This window comes from Jaculus jaculus, chromosome 3 (assembly GCF_020740685.1).
Source record: "Jaculus jaculus isolate mJacJac1 chromosome 3, mJacJac1.mat.Y.cur, whole genome shotgun sequence".
In the NCBI taxonomy this organism is placed as follows: Eukaryota; Metazoa; Chordata; class Mammalia; order Rodentia; family Dipodidae; genus Jaculus; species Jaculus jaculus.
In genome coordinates this window covers 115,816,838-115,836,081 of record NC_059104.1, presented here as the reverse complement: position 1 = coordinate 115,836,081, position 19,244 = coordinate 115,816,838, and the positions used below count along the sequence as shown (strand labels likewise).

The following is a 19,244-nucleotide window of genomic DNA, read 5'->3' as shown; positions in this document are numbered from 1 at the left end:
TGGACTACTTATATTGCAGTTGATTTACTGTATAGACTAGTAATAATTGGTTGATGCCACAAACATGGTACCTTTTACTGCATGCTACAATATGTGAATTATTTCTAGCTGGCACTAATACTACATAGGACCTTTCCATTGCACGCTGTTCTATACAAGTGACTATTACCTGGCAGCGATTTAGACCACTTGACTACTGAGAGGAGTTGCCTCTCTCCTAGTTGATTGAGACTTGTCAGCAAAGAGCTGGAGGTGTCCGGCTTTGTGTTGTCATGTCCTGCATAGATCACATCTGGCTCAATGCTCATCAGCAGGTTGATAAGTGCGGGGACCAGCTGGATCTCTTGACTTGGTGAAAACGTGATTCTCTGGGTCAGAGCCTGGTTTTCGTTCAGAAGGCCCGCTGGCTGAGGGAGAGCAACACCATCTAGTGTTCTCATAACTCTGACTTTATTGAACTTTTTAAACTTCCGACCTGCAGAGAAAATAAAAAGTAAAAGTAGTTCAGGTAAGTACAAAGGAATTCATTATCCTAGCAGTATGCTACTTTTCTTAAGCCTAATAATCACTGCACTGAGGATTTAAGCATCAATCTAAGAAAACAAAACAAAGTCAGGCACAGTGGCACATGTCTGTAATCCTAGCATTTGCATGGTGGAGACAGGAGGACCAGGAGTTCAAGGCAGGTCGTCTTTGGTTATATAGTAAGTTCCAGGCTAATCTGGTCCATATGAGAGAACCGCCCTGAACATTATCCTCTTCATTGTCACTCTCCTGTGGCAATCTCCACCACCCCCACCACAGCTCCTGTGCTTTTCTTTTCAACTAACTTTTCTTTCCTTTCTTTCTTTTAGCCTTTCTGTTCTAGTTCCATGAGGATTTGATTACACAAAAAAGCAAACAAATGACTGGATTAAAAAAAAAACAAACAGAACACTTCTATCCCAAATAACAATTGCTAACTTTTTAAGTTGATAATAGAAGATATATACTCAGGACCCAATATCTGCATGAGCCTGAGGGGAAGGGGAATACACGGCAGTATCAAAGCCAGAAAATGAGCTAATATTGAACAATGTCACTCATGTGTTGTATCTAATAGATCAATCTTCTGAAACAAGTATTAGTGTGTGCATTTTACAGATGAGGTTTATGGAGGTCAAGTAATTCTCCAAGTTGATAAAGTTAACACATGTCAAAGTTGTGGTGTCATTTAAAGGCTGTCTTCATGTATTCTGCCTCTCCTGATAAACATTTACTGGCACCATCGGCGAGGCAGTAAGCTGGTCACAGCAGTGAATGGCAATACCTTCTTTCATGGATCTTATACTTTGGGGTAAGAGTAGAAGATGGGGAGTTCAGCTCATGTTAAACAATGGTATAGGCTATGAGTAAATAACACAAAAGAAAACATAGTGAATTACAGGAACAGAGCAACATAAAGTACTACGGTCAGGGAAGGGTTTTCCTGCTTCAAAGCCTGTGATCATCCCCTGCAACCCACTGCTGCCCTCCCAGAGGCCCTTCGTTTGAAGTGTGCAGACTGATAACTCCTTGAGAACAAATTGAACAATGCATACCAAAGGAGAAATTTGCACACCAGGGGAATTAGTTTCAAAATTTGAAAATAATATCTGTATAATATTACCAAGAGATATTTTTCTAAAGGGCTAAATTGTTATAATCTTTCCTACTCTACAATCTACCTCCTACCATGAGTATCAGCTTGTTCTTCCAAAAGAACACTGTAAGAAATGCAACAACCCTTCCTCTCATCTACAGCTTATGGAATTATGGCATCCCAAGAAACAACTTTGGGCTGGCCATACCTGGCTATGAACTCTGTCAAATTATGAAAGCTTTATGTCTAGAATAGGTGATTTTACTTGTACAGCACTAATTTATTAGTTACTAAACCAGAGGATACAGTATTTACCTCAAGACAATTTGTCAAGCTGCACGGAACATGGCTTGTACATAGTGGCACTCACCAATGGAAGTTGATTACTTTTGAAATTGGATTGGGAAGAAATGAAAGGAAAACTATACGTTTATTTGTTTTGCACTTTTCCCACCACCTGCTTCCCTTTTCTCCTATACTTGAGCACTCAGTGGAACTTATGGTCACATGTGAGCACTGAGTGACAGGAAAGGTAACGAGGTAGCTCACCTTACCCAGCATATCTCAGACCTTTCACTACATTGTACAAACCATAATAATATTCAGAGTTCATGGAGAATAGCCTGTCCTTTTACTTGATGAAACCTATTATTAACTCATGAAACTAATAATTTGAAAATAATTACTTAAAATGACTTTTCTATGAAGTTTGTATTTTAGATTAAGCCTAATATTTGAATTTTGTTATTTTCATTATCTGGCATTTGGCTACACATTTTTTTTTTCATTTAGCAACTAAAGTAATACAGTAGTTCATATAATGCTACTAAAATATGCAATTATAATCTACTTTTATATGATATGAAATATAAACTACAAAGAGATATATGCCTGTGCTGGTTTCAGTCTTACATTTTCTTTGTCCCATTATACTTAACAGTAATATACAGAAGTGATTATTTTCTGATATTTTTGCTATAGTAAGCAATATTAAGGCCCAGAGCTATAAAAGGAATGAAGGTAGATATATAATTTATTTATCTATCTATTTGAGGCAGGATCTTACTCTAGACCTGGATTATCTGGAACTCACTATGTAGCCAAGCTTGCCTTGAACTCACCACAGCAATCCTCCTACTTAGCCTCCTGAGTGCTGGAACTAAAGGCATGCACCACCATGACTGGCTATGGATATGGAATTTTAGAAACCACATACACAGTTGTGCATACAAGTCAGTTCCCAAGCGAGGATAATATGAAGAATTCATAGATTCCAGATTCTGGATATTGAACCTTTGTCAGAAATATAGCTGGTGAAGATTTTCTCCCATTCAGTACATTGTCTATTGACATTATTGATGGTATGCTTACCTGTACAATGTACAATAGCTTTTTATTTTCATGAGGCCCCAGTTGTTCAGCCTAATTTCCTGGGATACTGGAACCTTGATTATAAATTCTTTCCTGGGGCTGGAGAGATGGCTTAACAGTTAATGCACTTGACTGTGAAGCCCAAGAACCCACGTTCGACTCTCTGGGTCCCACATAAGCCAGACGTACAAGGTGACGTAAGCATGTAAGGTCATACATGTGCACAAGGTAGTACACGTCTGGAGTTTAATTATAGTGCCTCAAGGCCATGGAGTACCAATTCTCTTTCTCTCTCACACATACTCTCTTGCTCTCACTCTGTCACATAATTTCAAAAAAAAAAAAAAAGGCCAGTCTGTTGGGCTTGCCTCAAAAGAAAAACATTTTTCTTTTTTTAAAAAAAGTCCCTATGCCTATATCTTGGAGTGTTCTTCCTACTTTTTATTCTATTCAATTTAGAGTTTCAGGTCTTATATTGAGGTCCTTGATCTATTTGGAGTTGGTTTTAGTGCAAAATGAGAGGAATGGCTCCAAATTCCATGGCAATCCAGTTTCTCCAGCACCATTTGCCACAGATGCCATTTTTGATCCAGTGAGCATTTTTGCCCCATTTGTCAAAGATTAGGTAGCTGTAGTTGTTTGAACTTATAACTGGATCTTCAATTCTTTTTTTGTTTTGTTTTATTTATTTATTTATTAATGATTTAGTTTTTCAGTAGGGTTTCACTCTAGCCTAGGCTGACCTGGACTTCACTATGTAGTCTCAGGGTGGCCTCAAACTCACAGCAATCTTTCTACCATTGCTTCCTGAGGACTGGATTAAAGGCATGCGCTACCACATCTGGATAATTTTTTTCCAAGGTAGGTTCTTACTCTATCTCAGGCTGAAATGGAATTCACTCTGAAGACTCAAGGTGGCCGTGAACTCATGGGGATCCTCTTACATTGTCCTCCCAAGTGCTGGGATTTAAATCATGAGCCACCACACCCATCTTCAATTCAACTCTATTTATCTATGTGCCAACTTTCTTTCCAGTACTATGCTGTTGTTATTACTATGTCTTTATAGCATAACTTGAAGTTAGGTATAGGGATACCACCAGAGGTGTTCCCTTTTCTCAGTACATTTTTGGCTATCTGAGGCCTTTTGTGCATCCATATGAATTTTGGGACTATTTTTCTAACTCTGTGAAGAATGTTCCTGGGATTTGAGTTGGAATTGCACTGAATCTGTATATTGTTTTCAGTAGGAGGGCCATTTTAACAATATTAATTCTTCCAATCTAAGAGCATGGAAAGTGATTCCATCTTCTCATGTCTTCCTCTAGCTCTTCCTTCAAAGATTTTATGTTTTCATTGTATAGTTTTTTTTTTTTTTTCCTTCCTGGGTTAGGGAAATTTCTAGGCATTTTATTTTTAGTTTTGTGGCCATTATAAATGGGACAGCTTCCCTGATTTCTTTTTCCATATTGTTGTCATTGATAAATATCTAGAATTTAGCAAGAGCTCAAAAACCTAAGCAATAAAAAAATAAAATCAATCACCCTACTCAAAAAGTTGGGCAGGAAATTGAACAGAGTTCTCAAAAGATGAAATAGAAGCTGGGTGTGGTGGCACACGCCTTTAATCCCAGCACTCAGGAGGCAGAGGTAGGTGGATCGCTGTGAGTTCGAGGCCACCCTGAGACTCCATAGTGAATTTCAGGTCAGCCTGAGCCAGAAGTAAGACCCTACTCCAAAAAGCCAAAAAAAAAAAAAAAAAAAAAAAAAAAAGATGAAATAGAGTGGCCAATAAACAAACCTTCAACACCTCTACTCATGAGGGAAATGCAAATTAAAATCATTATGAGATTCCATCTCGCCCCAGTCAGTATGATAAACATCAAAAAAATCAAATGACAGCACATGCTGACAGGGATTTGGGGGAAGAGGAACCCTCATTCCAGGCTGGTGGGAGTGAAAATTTGCATAGCCCCTATGAAAATTAGTATGGAGACTCCTCAAGATGCTGACTATAGAACTACCATTAGACTATGCTTCTTTGGGGCATATGCCCTAAAGACCACTACATATCACACAGACATTTGCTCAACCATTTTTATTGATGCTGTATTTACAACAGCCAGTAAATGGAGTCAGCCCAGATGCCCATCAATAAATTAATGGTTAATGAAGATGTGGTATATACACACAATAGAATTCTACACAGTGGTAAAGAAAAATGAAATCAAAATTTCAGGAAAATGGAGAGAATTGGAAAAAATATGCTCAGCAAGGTCACACAGGCACAAGAAGACAAAATGCCACATTTCTTCTCTCAAATGCATTTCCCAACCTGGTCCAGATTCAGTTTATTACAAGCTACTATAAATACCAACAGTAGCAACATGTTATAAGAATGGAGCTAGGCAAAAGGGGATATAGGGAGGAAAAGAAGGAAGGAGCAAAAAAGACTACTCGACCTCAAGTATCAATGATGAGAAGAAAGAAAGAAAGAAAGAAGAGGAAGGAAGGAAGGAATAAGAAAGGAAGAAAAGAAAGAAAGAAAGGAAGGAAGGAAGGAAGGAAGAGAGGAAGGAAGGAAGGAAAAACAAAGAAAGAAAGAAGGAAAGTCAAGAGAGGGGGAGGAAGGAGGTAAAGACCTTGGGGGTAGAGGAAGGGGATTTGGAAGGAATACACAAAACAAATGGCAACGTGAATCAATTCCATAGAAATCTTTTCTCCAGAATATCACTCTGCAAGTCATTATCCTCAATAATGGGGAGGGAATACCCTACCTCTAAAAACAAATATATAAGCAAACAAAAGGTAACATATTTAGAGATGAACCAGCCTCCAAACTTTAGCATCTAATGTTGCACCTACAATTTTTTAACTGTTATGAACAAAGCCTCCAGCTGCCACTGTTTCTGAATTTTTCACCTCATATCTACTTCATCAGCATACCCTGGTAGAACCTATGAAAACAGAACCTATATCTAAAAGCAATGCTCCATTTCTACTGCCCCCACCATCCTGTAAATCACCTATATCAGTCTTTTGATTGCAGTACTTGCTGGCTGGTTTCCCATATTTTAACTTCTCTACTCTATTCATGAAGCTGAGTAAGGCTTAAAAATTTTAAAGAAGACTATGTTGCTCTTTGCTCCATGATCTCCATGATCTCTGATCCTGTTTAGCATGAATTTCAAGTTCCTTACCAGTCTCTTCAAGGCCCAACATCAACTTACACAGATAGTCCTGTATTTTTCCTTCGCTCCACCCATATAGATAATCATTTTGTCAAGTTCCCTACCAGGCAAAATTATTTGATGTTATATACTTATTTGTCTTATTCTGCTCTTGAGTAAAACACAATCTTATCAATGCTAGCAGAGTAACTTGTAGGTTGCTTAATTATTTTGCTGATTAAACCAATAATTACACAAAAATTCCATTAATCACAAGAGGTCCACAATAGCATGGCCTCATGACATATGAATCCTACTTTCTGAAGACTAGGAAGAAATCCGAGGGGCCTTGTCACTCACTAAAAGACATAATGTGGGGCAATCAGCTTAGCAACTTTTGCAATAGAATGTCTGGAAACTTTGGTGATTGACACTTTCAATCATATCTATATTATATTCTCAGTTGTTCTTTCCATCTTTCCTATATCCAACCAAATACCAGAGATTTCAAGTCATTTAGCTCAAATTTCAGAATAAGACTTTAAAACAAGAACGAAGTTAAAGACGATTAACTAAAATTAGCTAAATGTAATAGTACTTGAAGATAGAATGATCCAGATTTAAATGTCATAAGTAGTCAACATATAATATAGAACTTAAATTGAAATACTTTTTATGAGAGAGAGAGAGAGCAAGTGAGTAAGAGATAGAGAGAGAGAATTTTCATACCAGGTCCTCCAGCTACTTTAATCGAACTCCAGATGTGTGCACCACCTTGTGTCATGTGAGACCTTAGGTATGCATTACCTTGTGTTTCTGGCTTACATGGAACCTAGGGAATCAAACATGTGTCCTTATGATTTAAAAGCAAGTGACTTAACCTCTAAGCCATCTCTGTAGCCCCAAAATACTTTTAGAAATGATAGAAAGCAAAGGTTGAAGAGATGGCATAAGGATTAAGGTCCTTGCCTGTGAAGCCTAAAGACCCAGATTTAATTCTCCAGTAACCACATAAGACAGATGCAGAGGGTGGCAAGTGTGTCTGGAGTTCATTTGCAGTGGTTCAATAAGTCTTTCCCTCTCTCTCTCTCTCTCTCTCTCTCTCTGCCTTTCTCCCTGTCTCTCTAAAAATAAATAAAATATAAAAATAAAATATTAGAAATGGGGCTGAAGAGAAATGTTTGTTTGTGAGGCTTAAGGACCCATGTTTGACTCTCTAGATCCCAAGTACACCAGAAGCACAAGGTGATGCAAGTGCACCAGGTCACACATGTGCACATGCATCTAGAGTTTGACTGTAGTGGCTTGTGGCCCTGGTGGCCAATTCTCTTTCTCTTTCATAAAAATACTTAAAAAAGAATAGAAATGATAGAAAGAGAATGTATAAACAAAGATCAGACAAGGAATGCAACTTGGACAAGAATGTAATTCCATGTTCAAGATAAAGTGGCATCTAAGTTTCATCAAATAAAGGAAAAACAAGGGGCTGAAGAGATGGCTTATTGGTTAAGGCACTCGCCTACAAAGACTAACAGCCCAGGTTCAATTCCCCAGTACCCATGTAAAGCCAAATGCTCAAAATGGGTCATGTTTTTGGAGTTCATCTGTAGCAGCTAGAGGCCATGGCATGACCATTTTCTCTCTCTCAGTTTTTTTTTTCTTTCTTACTTTCTGTCTCTGTTTCTCTCTCCCCTCTTCTCTCTCCTTGAAAATAAATAAATGAAAATGTTAAAAGAAATCAGATAACAAAATTGTAAAAGAATGGTGGTTGGAGAGAGAGGTCATAAGAGGATAACTTGATGGGAACGTGACAAAATTATAATATGTTCATATGTTAAAATTCCCAGTTTGAAAGAAAATTAGAGAATATGACCAAATGAGATAGTAGAGAATATAAAACCATAGTGGATTTAAGAACATTACTGGAGGGTTGAGGAAATGGCACAGAAATTAAAGGTGCTTGTGTGTGAATTCTGCTGGCCTGGGTTTGATTTCTTAGTACTCATGTAAAGCCAGATGGCACCAGCGAGGCAGAGGTATGCAGATCACTATAAGTTCAAGGCCAGTCTGAGAGGACATCAAGAATTCCAGGTCAGCCTGGGCTAGAGCAAACCCTGCCTCAACAAAACAAAAATAAAAGAAGGGGGGGGGCAGGTGTTAGCTGATGCAAGAAACTAAACAATTGATAAGAACATTAGACTTGAGAAAACTGACCAAATTAAGTGTTGAAGAACTAAGAGTAAAGAAAAGATGACAGAGTTGAAAGACAAAAAGCAGAGAGCTAACACAAAGAATATTATTGGGAATAATGCAACAACAAAGAAATAATAAAACATGAAATATATTTGAAGGAAAATTCCAAGAGCATATTGATGAAAAAATTAAAATTAAAATTAAAAAATTAAAATGCTTAGTCTTGGGGACTGAGGAGTTGGCTCAGCAGTTCCCTTTCTATGAATCCCTTCTCCTTCTATATTTCCTTTTTATCTTTAATCATTATCAAGAATCATTTGTAACTTTAACACATTCCTAAAGTCCTAGAATCACCCCCAAATAGTTTACCAAAGCACTTCTTTATAAAATAATTATACTATCCTCTAAAAGAAAAACAAAATTCAACTGATAAATAGATTTACATAGTTAGAAGCAATTTTTCCAACTATATGAAAATGTATGCATTATCTCTCAGGTTGTTTTCATAGGCAAATATGGTTTGAGGATATCAGCATAAGTAATATATTATCCAACAATTAATTAAATACCTTTAACAGTCTTACATTGATTTTATTTAATTACTTAATTAAAATCTTTCTGGGGAAATAAATAAGAATGTGGTCAGTAATAAAGTTAAATCATATTTTGAAAAGAACAATGTCTGTATAAATTATAAATGATTTCAGGAGCTAAAAGACGCTACCATTTATTAAACCTTACTGTATATCAAGAACCGTGTTATAAGCTCTATGTGTTTATGTTTGTCATAAAAATGACAAAAGGGTGTGTGCATTAAATCCCACAGCTATTAAGAGAGGAATCTGAAGTGAAACCCCTAGCTTTTTGACTACACATTTACTCTTTATAGTAGTATTATACCATTTCCTTTAGCAGTGTTCTGAAAAACCCTTCTCCAACCCAATGATAAAATTTAAGAGTCGAGTTAATGTATCTGGTTAAATCTCAGTCTTTATATAAGTTTCTCCTGGCAAGCTAGTTGGTTATTTACCTTCAATTTTCTTTTCAAGAACATCTAAAAATTATAGGCAAAACATAACTGACATTCTCATAAGTGCATATATAAGCTCTTCAAATATTCAGTAAGTTATTATAATGTCCATAACAAAGGTCACTTTTGTCCATTGATGGGGGCATGGAAAGGAAGCATCTCAATTTCCATCTTGGTTTGAAGTGTGAGAACAAAATCTCCCTGAAAATTCTCAATCATAAGCTCTGTTGCCCAGCCTTAAAGCTTAAAACCATTCTACCTGTATGGTCTGGAAACCCTACATAAAAAAAGTAAGTGCAAAAAATGTTTTTTCACTAGTAACTCCCCCCCCACAGGAGCCTGGAATACTGACAGAGAAATTAATTCTCTGTGGAGAGTGGCACCTTCAGTTAAGGACACCTAGGATTAAGAAATTCAAGTCTACTAAATACAATGAGTGAGGTGTAGTAAAAACAACCAATAGGGTGTTGTCTTTGGCTACACTAGTTTTTGAGAGTTGGTTGTTAGATATTCAGGATTTTGTTTTTTTTTTTTTTTTTGGAGAAGGGTTCAGGGTAGGGTCTTGCTCTACCCCAGGATGACCTAGAATTCACTATGTACTCTCATGGTGGCCTCAAACTCATAGTGATCCTCCTACCTTTGCCTATTAAGTGTTGCAATTAAAGGCATGGGACACCATGCCCAGCTATATTCAGGAGTTTTACTTGGCCAATTGTTAACAATCATGGGTGAGCGATGAAAGTCAGACGGGAGTATTTATACCACCATCATTAGGAAACATGATAAATAATTGTGACTCTTTTTTTTTTAACATACTAAGCTTTAGGAATTTAGAATTATTGTTTATGATACAATTGTTAGAAACTTAAAAACAGGGCTGTGGCTATGGCTCAGTTGGTAAAGCTTTTCCCATGCAAGCATGAGAATTAGAGTTTATATCCCCAGAACTCAAGTAAAACCCAGGCAGGGTCATCCATGCCTATAGTCTCAGTGCTTGGGAGGTGGAGATAGATAAATGCCTGGGATAATTTGGCTAGCTAGAGTGGTTGAATATGTAAGCTTTGGTTCAGTGAGAGACTATGTCTCAATAAACAAGGTGGATCAGCCTGGACCAAAGTGAAACCCTACCTTGAAAAATCAAAATAAATAAATAAATAAATAAATAAATAAATAAATAAATAAACAAGGTGGAGAGTGATAAAAGGAGACACCCAATGCAGACTTCTTGTCTCCCCATGTACACATGCACATGCATACACAGCTGCCTACATATGAACATACAAAAAAAAGAAATAAAACACAAGGATGTAAGATCTACTCTACAAGTAGAAGACAACTTTATTAAATAAACAATACAATTTCTAAAGTTCAAAAACTACCATTACAATTGAAAAATATTAATACAGCTCACAGCCAATGAGAGAATGATGACCTAGATAGAAGGCAGAATGACTAAATCACACCAACAAGAGCAGACAATTGTATGGGAAATGGTACAAAGGACTAGGAGAGATGGAGGATAGAATAGACCAACATATTCCTAAATGTCTTACAGGAAGAAAGGGACAGTGAGACAGAAAGCACTATGAAAGAAGAACACTGGGCTGGTGGAGATCCTCCCTGAATATAACTGAGTATATAGATGAATAACAACAACAACAACAAAAAACCCTGATGTGAATTCCTGGTTGGTCTGGCTCTAAAAATGAGTGCTATTTACTTGCTTATTTTCACTCTATTTTGCTTCTGTTTTTCTTCTTTTCCTGGAAATAAATATTTAGTGGTGAATGTAAGACATAAGATCATTATCTAGAACTCAGTGCTGTGAGCACCAAGGCATCAGGATAACACTGGATATTAAAATGTAAGTTTGATGACATTCAGAAAGGATGAGGAAATAGGCTACAGCTCAGCAGACAATGTGACGGGTGAAAATCCTTTGATTTCATGAATGTCACAAAGCATATTGCTGTTGTTAGTTGGCTTCACAGACAAGCATCTTCTGAGTTTTTGCACAGAATTTTGGAAAAATGTCCAAGTATAGTCATTGCTTGAGGTTATCAAAGAAAGATGACTTGGCCCAGTGCCAGCACTGGCCTATGAGGAGTGAGATCTAACAACCCTTCATACATGGAGGAAGCTTGCTTTCCCATTTTTAGGATCCACCTTCAGTTTCCAGGTTAAGACAACACATGCATATGTACTTTAAAGAAAGTATAGATTATAGGTAGCAAATAATATAATGTAAAACTCTCAAATGATAGGAAAATTGAGTTTTGTTATGATAAAAGCATATGTCTACATGTCTCAACCCTCAATGTCAGACTACAAGTGGAGGACCTCTCAATATGTACTCAACGTGGACCTAGAAAATAATCCCACAACAGTCCTAGCTGGCAGCTAGAAAGTTAGCTACATATAAACAGAGAAGAATGTTAATCAAAGAGATAAATTAGTATTGAAGGACTACCTTAGGCTAGTACATGTCAGATGGTGTGCAGCAGGCACATCCAAACAGTGACCAGAAGAAAGCCTGTAGCTCTGTAGGCTTAAGTATAATTAGTAGGGGAGCAATGTAAGAGATGCCCTTTCAAAAGTGCTGGTCCAGAGGCCAGAGACTGAGGAGAAAAGGAAATATCAATGCAGGGAAATCTATCTTCAAGGGAGGAAAAAGGCAGAGACAAACCCAGTAGCGATTGCCTTAAAGAGAAGGCATGGGGCTTCGTTTTCTTTTTATACTCATTAAAAATATGGAACAGGCTCCACACTTCTGTGTTCTATATTAAAGGATTTGAGGATTCTTCAGAAAAAGCTTTGATGATGAGAAATGTACAAGGAGAAAATGAAAGCACCATAATAAAAATTTCACTTTATAACTCACCATCTCTAGTCCTGGAAGTTATCGCCCTTGCCAAGAAAAGTGGGGTTAATGTAGGGGGCTACGACTATGGCAGAAAGTAGTTTTCTAATACAGCTTTAAAAAATTGTAGTAGGGCTGGAGAGATGGCATAGCGGTTAAGCGCTCGCCTATGAAGCCTATGGACCCCGGTTCAAGGCTCAGTTCCCCAGGTCCCACGTTAGCCAGATGCACAAGGGGGCGCACGCGTCTGGAGTTCGTTTGCAGAGGCTGGAAGCCCTGGCGTGCCCATTCTCTCTCTCTCCCTCTATCTGTCTTTCTCTCTGTGTCTGTTGCTTTCAAATAAATAAATTAAAAAAAAATTTAAAAAAATAAAAATAAAAATAAAAAAATTGTAGTAGGGTTGGAGAGATGGCTTAGCGGTTAAGCGCTTGCCTGTGAAGCCTAAGGACCCCGGTTCAAGGCTCGGTTCCCCAGGTCCCACGTTAGCCAGATGCACAAGGGGGTGCATGCGTCTGGAGTTCGTTGGCACAGGCTGGAAGCCCTGGCACGCCCATTCTCTCTCTCTCCCTCTATCTGTCTTTCTCTCTGTGTCTGTCGCTCTCAAATAAATAAATAAAAAATTAAAAATAAATTGTAGTATATGATTCTCTACAAAATAATCTTGAGCTCTAAAAATGTTTCAACAAAGTATTATCATTTATTATCCCTTTACGTAGACAGGTATTTATTTTTGAAAGAGCTAAGTACCTTTATAATGGTTTCACATTCTTTCCACAATTGCAAAATACAGAGTTGTATTCATTTTGGAATTTTCTTGTGTGTGAATCATTAAGCAAAAATATTTTCTGGTTCTTTTTTGTTGTTGTTGTTGTGTTTTGAGGTAGGGTCTCACTCTGGCCCAGGCTGACCTGGAATTCACTAAGTACACTCAGGGTGGCCTCAAACTCATGGCAATCCTCCTACCTCTGCCTCCCAAGTGCTGGGATTAAAGGCATGTGCCACCACGCCCGGCTCAAAAGTATTTTCTAAAGGATAGAAGTAAGATACAGAAAACCTAAATTAGAAGATATATTGTCATCCTTAAGGGTGTAACTATCTCCTACTTGGTAATGTACAGCAATGAACTAAATGTGAAAGTTCACTGTGACCTGTTAAAAGCAAGGGAAGTGATTCATTAACAATGAAATCATATGCATCCAAAGCCCAAAGAGCTTAAGTATAATTCTAAGGATGAGAACAGTCACTGAAGCAGATAGCAACAAGCAGCTCATTAACAAAATCTATGGCTTGACATGTCAAAACCATATTTCTAACTTCTAATATTCTGGCATAGGATTTTAAAAGATTCTCTCAACTGGTCTGTATATCTGAAATGTGGAACACCAGGGAGAAGTAAGAAATGCAAACGAATGAAAGGAGGAAGGAAGAGAGTGAAGACAAAGAAAGAAGAGAGAGGAGGAAAAAGGGGAAGACAAGGGAGGAAAGAGGGAGAAATGAAGGGAAGAAGAATGGAAAGGAAAAAATGAAGGAGGCAAAGGAGACAGGAAAGGAAGAGAAGAGGGAGGAAAGGAAGAATAAGTGAGGAACAGAAGAAAGGAGGGAAGAAAGGAAGAAAAGAGGGAGGAAGGTAAGCAAGAAAGGAGGGAAGGAGGTAGGGGGAAGGGGGAGAAGGGAGGATGGAGGAAAGGAAGGAAGAGGGAGAGAGAGAGGGGAGGAAGGATGGAGGGATGGAAGAGTGCTTGGGCTCATTTCTAGTCATGTGCAGACAATTATTATTTCTTTCTTGCTATTCTCTTAATTAAGGAAGAATTTAGCTGTGAACATCTCAGATTATCATTCAAAAAGGAACTTATTTTCAAAGACCAGAAGATTAACTACCCTTACTCCAGAAGTTTAAGTTCAACTTAACTTGAATTGTACCAGCTGTGTGAATTTCATACTATGCCTAGACTGCCTTACTCCTCGTTTACTTGAATTGGAGGGATTCTTCTGCAGTCTCTTGCTACTTGTACTCTGAGGAAGAGCAGTATTAGAACAAGGCCTTTCTGAGAGTGCTGCTCTCTTCTCCCTTATAGAATCCTGTGCAAACCCACTGACATTATGATTATGTTAGTAGGTCTTACTTATGAGCAGGACCTCAGGCCACCATCAGATTGGATTGAGTTATCTATTGCATAATTTTGAAATATAATAAGATTTTTTAAAATCTTATCACACCAAGAAAATAATGTTGCATTATGTTAGTCTTAATAATATGAAACTAAACAGTTTTGAAGACAATATGTTGTTTGGGAAGACACATTAAACTAAAATATATTCAATCAGTGCTGACTTAGAATATTGTTGGCAAGATTATCTGATAAAAGAGGACAAAATAGTATCTACTTAATAATTCCTGAGAGAAAGTACTCATGCATGGTATTATGTGTTGGAAACCCATTGTAGAAAACAACAACAAAATCAACCTTTTTGTTTGTTTACTTGCTTTGTTTTTGTTTTTTTTTAGGTAGGGTGTCACTCTAGCCCAGAGTGATCTGGAATTCACTATGTAGTCTCAGGGTGCCCTCGAACTCATGGCAAACCTCCTACCTCTGCCTCCTGAGTGCTGGAGTTAAAGGTGTGTACCACCGTTCCTAGCTTTTTCAAAAACCAACCTTTTCAATGCCATCTTCAAAGAACAGTTCATGTAGCCAAGAAAAGCCAACAAGCTGACTTAATATACCAGGCATCAAGGTGTGCAATACCACAGTCCTTCAGACAGCATGGTTTCAGGGATGTGCCACAGAATAAAATAGACAAACCAAACAGAACAAATACATACAGGATTTGATATACAACAGAAGCAGCCCTATGTTCACCAGCATCAGTAATTTGAGTGTTGTTAGAAAAATGTGACCATATATATGTATATTTTAATCTTAAAATAAAAGTCAATTAAGCAACACTGGCATGTTTGATAATACTGCCTATATTTATATTAATTTAATTATAAATAGATATATGTTGGGATTCAAGACTTTCAGTACTATTTACATAGGAAAGATGTTTGGGAGCACTTGTCACCAAATATGCTATAACAATACATTATCTATATGAGAAATAAAGTTAGAGCTTTCCCTTTCTTAATAAAATATATTTGCATGCAGGGCTAGGATGTGAAGTTGAAAAGCAAATTTTAAGATTGTAGATGATATTGAGTATATTATTTGAAAGATTTCTAGATAGGAATTTTCTTTAAAAAGAGAAAATATCAATAAGTGTGGTTATATTAAAACTTAAAGACACCATAGGCAAGGTAAAAAAGACATGATACAGACTACAAATTACAAAGGATTCATATAACACATAAATGTAAGTTTTATGAGTTAAAGAAAAAGACAATTCAGGGCTGGAGAGATGGCTTAGCAGTCAAGGTGCATGTCTGTGAAGCCTAAGGACCCAGGTAAGATTCTCCAGATTCCACATAAGCCAGATGCATATGGTGGTGCATGTGTCTGGAGTTCATTGGCAGTGGCTAGAGCCCTGGTGCATCCATTCTCACTCTCTCCCTATCTCTCTCCCTTTCTCTGTCCCCTGTCTCTAGTAAATAAATAAAGATAAATCTTAATAAAAAAAAAACCTTTAAGATGTTAAAGAAAAGAAAAATAAAAAGAATAAGAGAAAGACAATTCAATTGGAAAATTGCCAAAGGACATGAAAGCTAATTCACCACAGGGGAAATACAAATGGTCAATGAAACATCACAATGAAAATATAAACTTGAATTACTCTCAGAAATACAACATTAGGGGTAGAGAGATTGCTTAGTGGTTAAAGCACTTGCCATTGAAGCCTAAGGATACAGATTCTGTTCCCCAGTACCCACAAAAGCTAGATGCACATGGTGGCACTTTACCTGGAGTTCACTTTCAGTGCCTAGAGGCCTGTCATGCCCATTCTCCTCTCTCTTTATCTTTCAAATAAATAAATAAATAAATAAATAAATAAATAAATAAATATACTATTTTAAATAAAAATGCATTAAATTATAAAAACAAGTTGAAGAAATAAAAAGAGATGACATTTATGTATCATTTTAATATTGAATATATCATAATACTTAAACATCCAAAGGCTTGGGAGATGGCTCAGTGGGTAAAGTACGTTCCAAATAAACATTCTGAGTTTGTATCCCTACTACCTGCATATAATGCCAGGTATGGTGGTATGTGCTTAATGTCTCAGCACTGAGGCACTGGAGACAACTGCATTGTTGGAGAGCTTGTTGGTTAGCTAGTCTAGCTGCACTGGTAAGCTCTAGGTTCAGAGAGAGATCCTATCTCAAAAAATAAGGCTGAGAATCAATGAGGATGAGCTGGGCATCGTGGCACATGCCTTTAATCCCACCACTTGGAAGGCAGAGGTAGGAGGATTGCAGTGAGCTCAAGGCCACCCTGAGACTACATAGTGAACTCCAGGTCAGCCTGGATTAGAGAGAAACCCTACCTCACAAAACAAAAAGCAAAAAAAAAAAAAAAGAGAGAGAGAGAGAGAATTACTGAGGAGGACACACAATATCAACCTCTGTTCTCAATACACATGTATACATACGTGCATGAATACCTACACACATGTAAGCTCATATGCATATGAACACACACCACACACACGTATCAAAAAGAATCAATATATGTGAACTATAAGAATGAATATATCACGGGGCTGGAGAGATGGCTTAGCGGTTAAGCGCTTGCCTGTGAAGCCTAAGGACCCCGGTTCGAGGCTCGGTTCCCCAGGTCCCACGTTAGCCAGATGCACAAGGGGGCGCACGCATCTGGAGTTCGTTTGCAGAGGCTGGAAGCCCTGGCGCGCCCATTCTCTCTCTCTTCCTCTATCTGTCTTTCTCTCTGTGTCTGTCGCTCTCAAAGAAATAAACAAAAAAAAATTTAAAAAAAAAAGAATGAATATATCAAACAGTAATTCATGATAATGATTATTACCAAAGAAAGAATAAGTTCCAAACTATCTAAACTGTCGTATTCTTCATAAAATACAACAAAACTAATGAAAATATTTAAAAATAAGATAAAAACTGATATATGCATGAGTGATTTCAAAATTTACTTTCTCCAATGTTTTGATAAGCTTGATGTATTCCCTAGTGAAATGATACAGTAAGTAGTTATACTATACAAAAGCAAAAAGCTCTTTGTTTTAAAACAAAGAACAAAACTGCTATACAATGTGTGAATATTTTGCTTCATGATAAATTTCTAGTTATAGCTTTACACATGGATTCAAACAAGTCTCTCATACTAAACATGTTAGATAAAACAATGATGAACTCTTAAAAGTGATTAGCTTACTTAGAAAGTGGCTCTATTAAAACCAGACCCATGCTATCAAAACTACATGCAATTGAACAAAATTGTTCATCAAGTATGAGAGTAAAAATGTTGCACTTTAAAATAAGTACATTTTTGTATTCATTTTAACTCGCCTACTAGATTAGACACTATATCACAATACATTTACTATTTCAGCCACATCCCTAAAATACTGGGTGCCTCTGCATGTTGTCTTGGAGAAGCGCCATTTCCATCTCTTGTCCCAGTTTATACATTGATAGGTCTTCCTCTCATTCTCTAGTATCATGGTTGGAATAATACACTTTGTGGTCACAGACACATTAAGTAGCTTACTATGAAAAGAGAGAAAGTGTCCTATGACCTCAGAAGACCAATGGCAATAGGAAAATATGAACACATGGCTGGAATACAATAGTACGGACAGTGATATTTGGCCAACAGGCTCACTGGACTGCATATAACTCCAGCCTCAGAACATTGTTCAATCATTCTGAACTAAGTCTGACCCTACCAGAATCACGTCTACCTTTCTGCAGAAGAAACATGAAGAACCCCTGAAGTCAACTACCATTTTGCCCGGAGGAGCTGCTCCTCCTTCTCGGGTGCTACTTTGGTCTGTGGCCCTGGAGTGGCATCCTGCCCTTTCTTCCACCTGTGGATCTTCTCGAGAGCAAACTTCTTTTGAAGCTGCTTCTGACTGAGCTGGCAGAAACTCAAGGTTTTTGTCCAAATAAATCTCTGTTTCTTGGTGGCTGGATGTCTCCTCATTTTCATCTTGGCTGTTTTTAATCACTTTTCCATTATGACAGTAAAAAAAATTAAAACAACTGCAGTACTGGAATACAAACCTGCCTCAAAAGACTGTCGCTCTTCCAAAAAAATAAAAGTCACTATAATAGACAAAGCCTCCTTTCACTTCCTGAAATACTGTCTGTGTCATGTCAATCATTGAAGATGGCTTTATGTTCAAGAACTCACAGAGACTTGTATTTCAAATGACCTCAGCATAATAATAAATGTTTATTGAGCACATCTTGACAAATACTTAAACATACTTTGGTGCTTAAAAGCCTATAATTAACTTTCTGCTTGCAAGTAATCTTGGACAAATGAGAAAAACCTTGAATAAAATACTGATAAACAGTTACAAAACAATGAAGTAAAGGTTACTACAAGAGCCAATAGAAAAGAGAGAATGAATTCTCACTGCCTCCTGTGAGAATAGATGGGGATGAGGTTGCTTGCCAGCCTTGGAAAATAAGAGTAGGAATGCTGAAACTAAGAAAAGTCAGGACACACACTAATCCAAGCTGACTCAAGGCCCTTCAGTGAGGCCAGATATGAAGATCCTGGTATTAGACTAGTTCACCATAAACTCTTGTCCTGCTGTGATTGGAGATCTGAGAGGGATTCATAAAAATATCACGTTTGAACAGTGTCTAGTTAAGTCACAGTGCACAAGGAGTGAAGGGAGAATGGGGCATGCAAAAGCAAGCCATGTGCAAAGAAAAGTGAAGGTGACCTGGGGTGCAGGATTCACCATGAGTTGATGGGAGCCAGATTCAGAAAAAAATGGTGAAAGGCCCAAATGATGCACTAGGAAATGTGGATATTATTCTGGGATAGCCCAAGGATAAATGGGTTCAAAAGCT

At 37.5% G+C, this 19,244-nt stretch overlaps 1 protein-coding gene across 2 annotated transcripts in view; it reads right to left on the bottom strand.

The window, feature by feature from the left end:
• Pgr (progesterone receptor) overlaps positions 1–19,244 on the bottom strand; it is a 78,488-nt gene that overhangs the window by 28,055 nt on the left and 31,189 nt on the right. Inside the window, exon 4 of one of the 2 annotated variants that reach the window (XM_004661913.2) lies at positions 170–475. The exons of the other annotated variant lie outside the window; for it this stretch is intronic. Coding sequence (XP_004661970.2) covers positions 170–475 — 306 coding nt within the window. The remainder of the gene's footprint in view (positions 1–169; positions 476–19,244) is intronic. 2 annotated transcript variants of the gene reach the window in all.